We start from the raw sequence: 14,025 nt of genomic DNA on the forward strand, positions 1-14,025 counted from the left end.
TATTATGATTTTGATACTAGTAAATGTAGGAGCACATCTGCTGTACTGTAAAGTGTATCACTTCATGTGATTGGTTGTAAAAATACATTTAAGTTAAAAAAGTAATGATTAAATATTTTTCTGACCAATCATAAATAATAACACATAGAGTGGTACATTTTTATAGGACAGCAGATGTTCACCCGTAAACATATAATTAATTGAGTATGTGGGGTAGAGAGAAAACTAGATAACTTGCAACGATCAAACTAATTGAAAAGCTCTTAAAAAAGTAAAATTTGTTTGATAATTTCATGTTTTTTCTAGCAAACTAATCTTATGTTAAAATTAATCAAAAATAGATAAAAACACAACTTTAAGAAAGGTTAAACAACATAAATAGTATTAAATGGTATAAAAGCTATTTTTTTATGCTCATACTTTTACTCATTCCACATACCAGATAAATATTACAAAACTCATGATATGGTGCATTATGATAATCTTATTATAATTCTATACAAGTATTCTTAATTCAGTTTTTTTTCATATGGTTATGTTCTCAAACAAGTATCATAAATTTCATGTAGTTCCATTCATATTGAGAATGAAATCTGAAAATAGTTGAGAGCCAAAGAAAGAAAACAGCCATAGTAGTTCCATTACAAATTCTGTCTTATTCAATTAAACAAACACAAATGTACAATATGTATATACAATACATAGCTACTTTTTTGGTCCTCTTAGAGGGATTACATGAATGCTCAACATAGCAAATAATTAAATAATGGTTTTGTATATCAACTTCATCAATCATTAAAAAAGTAAAAAAAAATAATAATCCAAGGTGTGTGGAACATCCTATTGCTACCTATCACTATCAAGGACTTGGAGGTACAAGTGGACTAGTTTCAAGCAATTTCCCAGCATCTTCATCCACAGGGATCTTACTCCAACCAGAAGCATTTCTCATCGACAAAATCCGTGCTCGTTCGAGCCCAGAACCTCTAAATCCATTCATTCTTGATGACATCATTGGCATCACAAGGACTGAAGATGCATTGATGGTATCTTCACCGAAACCAAGATGTAATGCACAAGAATTCTGCAAGGAAATAATTGAAAGCTCAGATTTGTTATCAGATCTTATGGCCATATCCAAGTCCAATAGTAATGTTAATACAACTAGTAATACCTTTGCTTTGACCAACATGTCTGTAATCTTCATCAGCAATCCCTTGACAAATGATCTTGGGTCTTTGTGTTGTGCATCTTGAGAAGACACTTCCAGCCTATAACACACATATATGGTATTAGTATTTTATCAATTTGTGGACCACATCATTTATTGCGGCTGCAATATTGCGGTTGTAGTGGCCTCCGCAACCGTATGGCCCGACAATTATTGTGATGTGACACAAAATCACAATGGTGCAACTCATTGGGATGCAATGTAATCACATTATGGCCGCATATAGGTCGCATCAGGTTCAAAAACAAATTAATAAAAACATTTCACACCGTCTTAGCTACAATGACTACGACCGCAATTTAAAACAATGACTACGACCATTTAAGATGATATTATTAAGAGAATAAAATATCTCCTCACGGTTGGAGATAACTTATCACCTTAAAATCACTCATTCTTTGACATGTGTATTATTTTTTCTTTATATAATATATTTTAAAATGAAAATTTCTAGATAGAAAGGAAATAAGACACATGTCAAACGATGAGTGGTTTTAAGAAGATAAGTTATCTCCTGGTATGATTAATCTCTATTATAAATTTTTCATAAATATGGAAAAATGAAGGGACTGCTACTAGTTCCTAGTTTTCACTTCATATGGAGAGCTAACACTGTACCTGTTCACTTCTTTTGAAATGGCAGGAGAGACCAAAGAATCTGAAGAACTATCCTTAGTATCAGCACCTGCAACTTTTTCATAGCAAGTCACATATTGTCCTCTGCATCCCTTGCATTGCGAAAATCCGTAAACATAATTATAAATTCATAATACCTTTCGATTCATCCGGTGCCAGCAAAGAAATGCCAATGAACACGCACATCATTCCAAGTATAAACATTGTAGTCCTTACCGCGTCAAATACCTGCTTTCAGGAAGATAAGTTTATATGACACCTAAATTCATTATCAAAACACATTCAGCATCCATCAAAATAATAGTAATAGCATTCACTGCGATGAAAAAAAGTAGTGACAACAGCGTCAAAACTTCAGTAAGTTTTGCAGACTAGTCAAGTTTACATTATTTGCAATTATTACCCAAATAAACAAATATATAAAAGTGACAACAATAATGAGAAGATATCCAGTTTCAATTTCTACCCCTAAGAAAGGCAACCAGTTTCAACTGTATAATGACTGAGAAAAGAGTTGCAATATTTAATTCAAACTTGATTTTAGGAAAAATGTAAATCGGGCAAACTAATTCAAACCAAATATCACACAGAATCTCATGGTAAAGCATGGATGGGCAATTGTAATTATGGACAGATTAAACATGATCTTTTTCCATATTCATAGTAGTGCCGCTACAGCCGCAATTGCCCATAATATCATCCTCGATCCATGTTTAGAGTAATGCGACACAATACAGATCTATACTGGGCTCTAGCATCTCTGACACTATCCAGACTACTACAAATAGCCTCTCTAAGGCTAAAATCAATAAGTTTATGTCACCTTTGCTTCAGTTTAGAAAACCTTGAGTTTTCTACTAATGTTCTTCGCAGACTAATTTCAAATTCATCAAAGAGTCATCTTTGTAGTGTTCAACCTGCAGTTAGTTTCTACCTTTTGAGCGACTCCATCAATTCATTTTTGGGTTCAGATTCAGAGGTTCAAAACCTCACAAGTTTGTATCATGCTTCATGTGCAATACCACCACATTGGCATAATTTGCCACTATTAACTACTGTGTTCTAGACAACTAAGGAAGTGTTCAAAGAAAAAGCAAGATATGCCAACAATCTGAGTTATATAATCTAATATAAGCATGATTTAGTATCTTGAACCCTGTTCCTGTGATGTTTCTTATTATGGTATGAATTTGATTTTCTGAAAGATATAATGAAGTGAGTCAATTTCATCAAATAGTATGTTGGTATTTTGTTATGTATAATCAATAACATGATTAAAACTTTTTACAATGCTTGTTTTGCAAGGCATGGTCCATTGACTAATTTTATAAGGAGAACTGAAGTATAAACCCGCATCAACAATTCAACACACATGCAAGTCACCTGCATGTGTATGTGAAAGGGAAAGTACATGATACAACAACAACCAAGTCTTTATCCCAGTAGGTGGGGTCGGCTACATGGATCGAACGACGTTATAATGTTCTAACATAATTCATGTCATCGACAAAGCATTAAACTCTAGGGAAAGTACCTGATATTCTTGAAAATATATAAATCCTGTACAGATTGAGAAGAGGGTCCATGCTATTTGAAACATGGGAACAATAAGAATTGCATCAAACAAGGATAATCCTTCATTCAATCTGGTCATCTGCACACATATAAATCGATTGGGTTAGCATTCACAATAATCATAAATTAACTCCGAACCGTTTAAATATCTGCAGACATTGATAAAGCTTTAAAAAAAACTTCACGCTGAAAAAAGAAAGCCTTACCCAAAATCCAGCCGTACTAAAAAATAAAAGAACCATGCAGTATGTGAACAAGCTATGCAAATGATAACCATTGGACATGGCCAGTCGTAGGAGATTAGAACTGCCAAAAAAAGTTGTCGTTAGGCATAAAGTATATGGCTATTGCGTTATAAAGCATAAAAACATACTGTAGCCGCTGACTCACAGAGATTTGGCAAACAACACTGAGCATGAACCTACAGCACCTGAAACTACAGCATACGAAAAAGGTAGTAGCGTGTTCCAATAGGGTCTGAGGTCATGTCCGGATACTGCCAGTTGAAGTTCTCCTCTCCTGCATAATCCGCATGTTAATCATGAAGAAGAAAAAATGTTTTGATTAAGCTAGCAAAAAATTATCAAATACTACTCTTTACTTGTAAATGGAGTGATGCACGGCAACAATCAAGATCAAAGCGAGAAGGTACAGAAGGAACGCAGTATTGGTATATTTCTCTTCCAACTGCTCTGGTGTGTAAACTGAAATGCAGGAAGTTAACCACAAATTAGTATGCACCATTGAAATTCTTTTTCATATTATTGAACTGTTCAGTGGAAATGGAATCTTAACACTCAGTAAACATAGAGAACATATTTAAAATGAAGTTTCTAGCAGAAGAGTTATAAATGCTCCACTGTCTCTCCATTATGAAAGCTTAGTATATTTATGTCACCAGTTTGCTGAATTGTGCATTTTGATAGAGTCAACAATCCAATAGTAAAAAATAAATCGGTACTGTCTAAAGCACTATGCGATACCAAAGGAACTAAATGGACTTGCACATGGTTTTCATTGATTTGGAGAAGACATGTGATCAGGTGCAAAGAAAGGTATTGAAGAAAACTCTAAAGAAGAAAGGAGTTTGGGTTCGTCACATTTGAGCAATCAAAGATATGCATGGGTCAAAACCAGTGTGAAAACACAATATGCTTCTCAGAAGATTCCCTATTGCTATAGGACTACACCAAGGGTCAGCATTGAGACCCTACCTATTTGTGTTGTTATTGGGTTTGCTTACTAAGCATATCCAAGAACCAATTCCACAATGCATGCTTTTTCATATGATATTATCTTAGTTGGAGATCAAGAGAGGAATTAAATGGAAGCTAAAAATGTGAAGACAAGCTTTAGAAGCACATGGCTTTCGCATAAGCTGAAGTATGACAAAGTTAATGGATTATTAGGTTAGCAACAGGTAGACAAACCTTATGGTAGACGTAAAAATTGGAGATCATACCATACCAAAAATCACTGATGTTATATAGGAATGAATGTTGGAAGGTAAAATATCAACACGAAAATAAACTCAATTTAGGAGAGATGAGGATGTTGCATTGGATGAGTGGATACACTAACCAATATAGGATTAGGAATGAACGAGTTACGAAGAAAACTAGGATAGCTCCTATTGTACAAAAAATGATAGAATAACACCTTAGGTGGTTTGGGCATGTGCGAAGAAGATTGTTAGAAGCTCAAGTAAGGAAAGTAGACCAAATGGAGGTTAGTCCAATTTCTAGAGACATGACAAGAAAAAACATAGGCAAAACAATTACAAAAAATTTATAGATCAATGCTTTATCAATAGACATGATATATGACAGAATATTATGGCGTTGTTCGATCAATGTAGCCGCTCCCACCTAGTACGGCTAAGTCTTGATTATTGTTGTTGTACTATCTAAAGCACTATCTAACTATCAGCCTTACTACCTTATTTTCCCAAGAAAGCATTCAACTAGAGATTTAATTGCACCAGGTAAAACAATACATACCAGGTGATTGGTGATTGCCAAAGGCAACTAAAAATGTGTTTCCAAGAACAATGAAAGCAGTAGCGACCAGTACCCTAAAAAAAAGGCAAAGACTCAGACATAAGAATTCACATCACCGGGATAAAATTGGCGAAAAAACAAAAGGGAAACAGTAATCTCAATTCAGATCTGTCATACTTGACTGCCACCATTTTGTGCAAGACAAAGTAAGCAAACGCAATGTTCGATACAAACTGAACAGATCCCAGGGCTGCAAGAAGTGACTGCACATCACACAGAAGAATAGGTAATCAGAGATCAAGGAAGCACATGTTACACATCCATGAAATCAAATAAAAATTTTACTCATTTCACTATTATATGTCATTCAGTCATTGACAACCATACAAAAATATAAAATACGCATGCTATCATACTATTACATTACATGTTGGACTAAAAATCAAGTAATATTATCAAGAACATACCTGAGCTGCATACCCAAATGAAATGAAATTAAGGCAATTTCCCAAAAAGAAAAATACAATACCTGTATATCAGAAATGATGCAAAGCACTGCAAAAATTAGGAATCGGCAAACTAAGTGAAATGTACAAAATCAATATATAAATGCAACTAGACCATACCAACTCTCCATGTCTGAAAGGATGCAATAGGCTTTGGAGGCATCTTTCCATTTAACCCATCACTCCCAAGTAATTGTCTTTCTCTCTGCAAAAGTATAGCACAACCTCTTCATATTTCTTATATATTTCGATATTGAAACTTTCAAGCAATAGTAAGACATTCAATTACTCAATAATAAGCCATGTGCCATGAACCTAAACAATTCTGAAGCACAGAATTGGTTGATGTTGAAATATAAGTAAGTTTCAGGCTTCAGTGATTCACTTAAATGTTATATGTTATAAATATTTAAGATCCTATTTGTCCCTAATCCAACAAATCCTGCGGAGTGCATCCTATCTATATCGTTGTAATTGCGACCCATATCAGTTGTGTTAATTAAACAAAGATTACGCTAAAAAAGAGATCTTAACCAAGTAATATTTTAAAGAATTAACTGGTCATCTGAAATCTGAAAATGAATACATTAAAAGTGAACTTTTGTACTTCATTGCAAATATGATAGAAACATATATACAAAACAAATATGTGCCATACCTCATTATGACCTAGTTTAAGAAGATTGGTTCCAAAGTTTATAATAATGCTACCAATGAGGTTGATTAAAGCTCCAACAATCCACTCCCCCATGTATAAACGATTTTGCACCGTGGAGGAGACTCCACATGCAGCACAAAATTTGAAGACAGTATCCAACAGAGTTTAGTTCTCTCAAATTCTGCACACAAGGAAACACATTGCTAGAAAGGGAGACAGCCTTTCTTTTAAGCACCAATCAGGCCAGTACCCTAACAAAAAGTACTCTTGTTTCACCTGAAAACATAAATCGACCGAATAAACCATAATTCACAGCTTGGATAATGTTGTTATGTCCAAAAATTGTCTAGTAAAACTTGTTTAAGGAGGGAGATATATGTGTAAAATCAATGAAGCTGATAAAAAGGGTAAAATCAAAATAAAAGTAACCAAAATGTAGCTAATTCCATATAAAAACACAAATCTAATTGGTCCAATCAAAAAAATTGAGATTAACTGTGCATAATGCATAAAATATAAAGATCAATTTAATGAGGGACTTATAAACTTATCAATTGGGGAGGGGAAACAATACAATGGTGCTTGCCCTTTTGATCTTTCAACATTTGAAGACTCAAAATTAATATTCAAACAAAAAAAACTAAGCAGATAAACAAAAGAAAAACAAATTGGTAGCTCCTAATTCAACATTGTTCCTTGAAAAACCTAGATCTGCAGTGTTTACAATAAAAATGGCACCCATATGGTGGATCCAATCAATGTGTGCAACTAAAGAAACAAAATCATTGCAAAAGAAATAAATTCAAAATAACCCAAAAATGTTATGGTATAAAAAAGCTACCTTTGATAACTTAAGAAACAATAAATTCCTTCTTCTCTTGGGATTGAAATTGAAGCAGAAAAATTGAAACTTTGTGGATTGAGGTAGTTGGGTTGAACAGGATCAAAGGAAAATATAAAAATTAAAAAATTTGTTCTTAGGAAAACAAAAGAATTATAAAACTTGTGCTATGAAAAGATAAGAATTTGTTTTCTTTTCTTGGTCGAAAATGAATGGAAGTAATAATAGTGATAAGGTTTTAGAAAGAAATGAAATTGAAATTTGAACAAATGCCAAGTTTCAAGGAAGAGAGAGAATTAGAAAAAGAAAAACTAGGTTGTCTTATGGGGTCAGCAAAGGTAAATAGAGAATGAGTTCAAAAACAGTTATTAAATTATTCGGAATTTTTTGTATTATCAAACATATTTCTAATAAAATTAATTTTTCATAATGCCTAGTATAATTGTATTTTCTAAGAAATATAGCTTTTAGGAATATAAGTTAAATAACGGTTATTAAAAATGTCATCTAGTCTTGGGAAAGATTCTAATAAATTTTAATATTTTAAGGATGATTTTAATATTTTCCATAGTTTTTTATCGCATTTATTTATCTGGTAAAGTATTACCTATTCGAACCCCAACCTCAACCTCTCACTTTACTATATGAAATGACTCTTGCTATGCCCTTTTATTCCAAATCCCATAATTTCTCTGTTTGTGGAAATAATGTAGTATTTAAATGTTGTTTCCAAATTTAAATTTAATAGAATGATGTATTAAAAATATTTTGACAATCTAACTCACTTAGTTTTAATATTTTAAGGCTAGATAATTTTTTAATAATATTCTAGTAAAGCTTTGAGTATAATTTATCTACAATGTATTATTAAACAATTCTTTTAAATCCTTTTATTATTTTTGGATTTCTTTAAAACTATATGGTTCTATAATTATTATGAGCTATCAAAAGTATGATCCTAAAGACTTTGGTTTTATGGCATGAGAATTAATTAGACCAATTAAACTAAAGTCCTACTTAATGTTTTAATATTGTCCTATTCTAACCTAATGGGCATATATGCACTTGAATTACTACAATTGGGGAAAGCAAAAAATCTTCTTTCCTTTTGCATGCTGAATAGAGTCAAATTCCTTTATATTATTGGAGATAATAGTTATTGTATAAAAAGTGAAAGTGAAATTAGACTTGTATTCTTTAATTTAAATTGAGATTATGTAACTTTAAAAATATATGAAAAAATAGTATTGTTCTCTTTAGTAATGGATGAGGATGACAATGGATACCCGGATTTGTGGGTATCCGCAAAAAATACTTGAATGAGTCGGGTTTGGGTTCGTATTTTTGGACCCGTGGGTAATAAGACCCGAGATTTTAAGACTCATTATTGGATGGGTCTGGGTCCCGCCAATGAGGTATCTAGACTCATGAGTACATGAACCCGCTATTCTTTCATATATATATATATATATATATATATGTGTGTGTGGGAGGGGATCTACTTACTCCAAAAGTAAATTTAAACAACTTACTCCACATCTTAGCCATCAATTCTAGGGAAATTCAATGATTTGAAGTATTGAGTAGATCTATATCATCATATTTCCCTAGAATTGATGACTAAGATGTGGAATATGTGAATCCATATATATACATTTATTGTTAATCCATAATGTTATATTGTTAATCGTAAATATAATTGATATGTTGTTAAACAGTGATGTCACATTGTTAAGTAATAATGTGATGTTATGTTGTTAATTGATATGTTGTTAAACAGTGACGTCACATTGTTAAGTAATAATGTGATGTTATGTTGTTAATTGATATGTGTAATATAATATTATGTTGATTGAATAATTCTTATTAAATCAATGTTACATCATAATGTTGAAATAGACAATTTAAAATGTATTTAAAACTTTCAATCACTTTTTTATAATTTTTTCTCTTGTTGATTACCCAAATAACATATAAGATTGTAGTAAACAAATACACAATTACATAAATTATTAAAAATTATTTTAATGTTTTCTAATTTGTGAGTACTCACAAATCCGCTGGGAACCCAAAGACTTGTGGGTAGCAGACCCAACGGTTATCAATATGGGTCAAGGGTGGATGTAAGTCAAAAAATGAAGCAACGGGGCGGGTCCAGGTAATACACTACCGAGACCCAACTAGACCCATTGTCATCGCTAACTGTGCACCAGCTACAAGATAAAGAAAAGGGTGAGCTTCATCCCTTTCTCCGCTTGTTTTTCTCCTCCATTTTTGCATGGGAATCTTACTTCATACCCTCACTTATCTTTCCCTATTTTTTCACTCTTCCACAAACTCATTCATCCAAAACTCGAGGTATAACACAAATAGCATGAGTTTGTGCAATGGGTGAGTGGGAATGTGTGTGTCGTGTAGATGTGTGGAGCATGTATGTATTTCCCTATGAGTTACTATATTAAAGTTTAAAAGTGTATTAGAGAGATGTATTTAACTAATTTTTTATGGTGTTAAATATTCTCTGATGATTGGTGAAATACAATCTTAGGATCTTGAATCTCATGATTCTCATACATAATATAAAACAAGGATACAATGTCATACATGAATCCATGAATCCATGTTCTTTGATCTACTCCTTTAATATACTTTTTGAGAGAGTTTTGGTATGATGGTCTCTCTCTACCAAATTCTTAATTCTTTTTGGGACCTTCGTTTTCTCTCTAATGGGGAGTGGTGAAAACTATTTGTAATTTAGTGTTTTGGGGACCATAACCGTTCCTTACATGTTAACTTTTAGGGTTCTCATTATCCCCTATAGGTCAACCATTTGGGTATCCACTCATTAAGCACATATACGTTATCAGTTTCAGAAGTCTTTTAGGTTGTCATTAATTAGATCACTTGTTTTGTAACCCAAAATAAATAGTCAATATAATTGTATTGAATATATGATGTCCACCTTAATTAGAAATTGTGAATTTTAACAATCTCCCACTTGAGCTTCATATTTTTCTAGAAACAATTATATCACATATTCTTTAGGCGCGCATCTGTATACTATTTATATTTAGATTTCTCCTTAATGCAATCTGGTTCATCTCATATATCAACTATGGAACCACCATGACCTTCATCACATTCAAATGTGACTCGACCACGATGATCACCATACCAATATACTAAATGACATAGATCAAATATAAATGCATGACATGGAAATTTCATGCAATATGATCTTAAACATGTCTATTTCAAACTGGTCCTTCTTTATTCTTTAGTGAGATCAATTCAAAGTCTTTAATTGCAACACAAAAGTTACAATACACAAGTTCAAAATTGAACAATAAACCATCAACTTTATTATGCATAAAACTATATATGACGTCCAAAGTAAATCATAAAACATATAGACTCTCACTGAACTAAGGTATCCTAAGGAGCAACACTCATATGAGAAATATGCTCATGAAAGTCTTTTCATACCAAACCCTTAGTCAGTGGATCAGCTAGCATAAATTTTGTCCATATATGTTTTTTACGAAAATTTGTCTATTTTGAACATTTTCTTTAACAACCAGAAACTTGATATCAATAAATTTTGACTTTGTAGAACTCATATTATTGTTGAAGTAAAGAATCATGGACTTAGTGTCATAATAAATTTTTGGTGGTCTTTTAATACCATCAACCACATATAAGTCACTGACAAAATTTTCGCAACCATATGTCATAGTCTGATGTTTCAAAATAAACCATGAACTCCGCAACAATGGTTGAAGGAGTTATGAGCGTCTGTTTAGCAGACTTCCAAGAATAGCACCTTCAGCCAAGATAAACATATATCCAGAGGTGGAGTGTCTATTGTCTAGACACCCAAAAATCGGAGTCAGGGTACCCAATGATCTCCAAATTCTCAAACCTCCGATAAGTGAGCATGTACTCTTTTGTTCTCTTTAAGTAACGCATAACACGTTTGATTGCCTTCCAGTGATGCAACAAGATTGCTCAAATATCCTTTCAAACTCCCATGACAAACGTTATGTCGGGACGTGTACAAACTTGAGCATACATTAGACTTCCTAGTGCAGATGCATAGGAATCTTTTGCATCTCATATCTTTCAAGATCATTTTTGGGGCATTGTTCGAGACTAAACTTGTCTCCCTTAGCTATAGGGATATCATCGGGTTTACTTTCTTTCATGCCAACTCTATCTAGAACTTTATCTATATAGATTTCTTTTGACAACCTTAGGATACCTTGAAAGTAATCTCTTAGTATTTGAATATCTAATACAAAAGAAGCTTTCCCAAAATCTTTCATTTCCAAAGTCTTCGTATCACTGCTAGCAAGCAGTATATCATCGACATATAATACCAGGAATATAAATTTACTCGCACTGAACCTATGGTACACGCAATCATCAACTTTATTTGCCTCAAAATCATACAAGGTAATAACTTGATAAAATTTATGATTTCATTGACGAGAAGCTTGTTTAAGGCCATGAATGAATTTCTTTAATTTGCATACAATAAACTTTGAGCAAACTGACACAAAGTTTTTTGGTTGCGTCATATAGATCGTTTCTTTAATGTACCATGTAGAAGCAGTCTTAACATCCATTTGATGTAGCTCTAAATCAAAAAGAGCTACTAGTGCCAATATTATTCTAAAAGAATCCTTCGAAGATACTAGAGAGAAGGTTTCTTTATAATCAATGTCTTCTTTCTGAGTGAAGCCTTTAGCAACTAGCCGAGCTTTATATCTATCAATATTACCCTTCGAATCCCTCTTGGTTTTAAATATCCACTTGCAACCAATAGGTTTCGCACCTTCAGGTAATTCGACAAGATCCCAAACGTCATTATCATGCATAGACTTCATCTTATCCTTCATGACATCAATCTACTTTTGAGAGTTAGAACTTTTCATGGCTCGACAGAAGTTCAATGGATCATCTTCTGTTAACCTGATGTCATCCTCATGTTCTTGAAGAAATACAATATAATCATCAGGAATTGCACTTCTCCTCTCTCAAGTAGGTCTCCTTAATGACACTTCTACTTCTTGAGGTTGTTGAATTTGTTTTATAGGTAATTAGGGAGAACCTCATTATTGTCTTGCTCTAGAATTTTGTCCGGGAAAATAATCTGAACATTATCTTCTATTACCGAATTTATTCCTTGAATGGTAATAGGCATAAGAACTTGTTCACCATTAGTGTCAGGTTCTTCCTCAAAGATAACATTATTTATGTTTTCTTCCTCCCAAAATCAAATTCCTTAAGAAATCTTGCATTTCCCGTCTCAAAAATGTTTTGAAGCAGGATCATAAAATTTATAGCCCCGAGAACGTTCAACATAGTTAATAAAATAACATCTAATAGTTCTTGAGTCTAGTTTCCTTTCATGCGGCCTATAAGGCCGCGCCTCAACTGGAAAACCCCAAATGTGCGACTGTTTTAAGCTTGGTCTTTTATTAGTCCAAAGCTCATATGAGGTTTTGTTAACTATTTTACTTGACATCCTATTAAGGATGTAAACTATAGTCTTTAAAGCTTTTCTCAAAGAGACTGTGAAAGGAAGAATGACTAATCATACTTCTCAACATATCCTTAAGACTAAGAGTTCAATTTAATCGCTCAACAATACAATTCATGTTAGGTTTGCCTGACATAGTGTATTGCAGAACAATTCCACATTCTCTAAGTAAAACACAAATAGCCATTTCACAATATCCTTATTACTCTTTCTTTTCTTAATCTGAGAGGTCATAGTTAAATGAGCACTTTCAGTCTTATCTTTCTGCAGTCTCTCTTTCTTTTACACATTGAGATATAAACTCATTGAGAGACAATTTATCATTCTCAGTCTTATAGCTCACTTTGAATGGCCCAAAGTATACAGGAAGCGAGATCAAAACCAAGTGCACGATCAAGTCATCACCAAACTCTAACTTAAGTGACTTGAGTTTTGATGTGAGATTACACATCTCCATAATATACTCCAAAAATTGTTTGACATTTTAAGTGAACCTATTAAATATGAAGTCGCCAATTTGTAACGCCCCGAAAAATACTCTTTATTTATTACGCGGAAAAGTGGGTAAATTTTTTTTTGAAATAGTGATGTATAAAATTGCCTCCTTTTAAAAACCTTTCTTTTCCGGGACATCACTTTAAGTAACATATAACGCGGACATCAAAACCGGTTACCTAACGGTAACTGAAAAGGTTCAACATTTCCTGATCATATTCATAGATATAAAAGATCATAAGTACTTAATATACATGTCCAACAAGAAAGGGTGGAAATATTAATCATCGCCAACAGACACTAATCAAAGACATGAACAGGCTGAAACCGTCAGTGTTTCAAAAGTCACAAAATGATAAGTAACTCCTAGTGGCTAACTCCAAAGCTTGAGTACTGCCTCTCCTCAATTCCGCATACCCCCTCTTGGAACATCACGGACGGGTAGCTCCAAATCCGAGCAAAGCTGTCTACCTCACGAGCACACGTCCGAAAAGCAAGCAATAGAGAAGAAGAGAAATAGAGAGAGTAAGTCATCTAA

The 14,025-nt window shown here is 33.2% G+C and overlaps 1 protein-coding gene across 3 annotated transcripts; it reads right to left on the bottom strand.

Annotated features, from left to right (window-relative positions):
- On the bottom strand, positions 637–7,689 carry LOC109354818 (probable magnesium transporter NIPA8). Of its 3 annotated transcripts, none has more exons than XM_019597564.1 (14): positions 7,448–7,689; positions 6,607–6,882; positions 6,069–6,153; positions 5,910–5,971; positions 5,620–5,705; positions 5,443–5,516; positions 4,044–4,146; positions 3,833–3,961; positions 3,649–3,748; positions 3,402–3,521; positions 2,005–2,095; positions 1,850–1,922; positions 1,175–1,271; positions 637–1,084 (listed from the first exon to the last, which is right to left on the bottom strand). In XM_019597564.1, exons 2-14 carry the CDS (start codon positions 6,697–6,699, stop codon positions 860–862), a joined length of 1,338 nt encoding a protein of 445 aa, XP_019453109.1. In that variant the 5' UTR covers positions 6,700–6,882; positions 7,448–7,689; the 3' UTR covers positions 637–859. The 3 variants fall into 3 exon arrangements, with proteins under 3 accessions (XP_019453109.1, XP_019453111.1, XP_019453110.1); XM_019597566.1 differs by having other exon boundaries at positions 5,910–5,914; positions 7,448–7,688; XM_019597565.1 differs by having other exon boundaries at positions 1,850–1,916; positions 7,448–7,688.

Source organism: Lupinus angustifolius, chromosome LG08 (genome assembly GCF_001865875.1).
Source record: "Lupinus angustifolius cultivar Tanjil chromosome LG08, LupAngTanjil_v1.0, whole genome shotgun sequence".
Taxonomy (NCBI): Eukaryota; Viridiplantae; Streptophyta; class Magnoliopsida; order Fabales; family Fabaceae; genus Lupinus; species Lupinus angustifolius.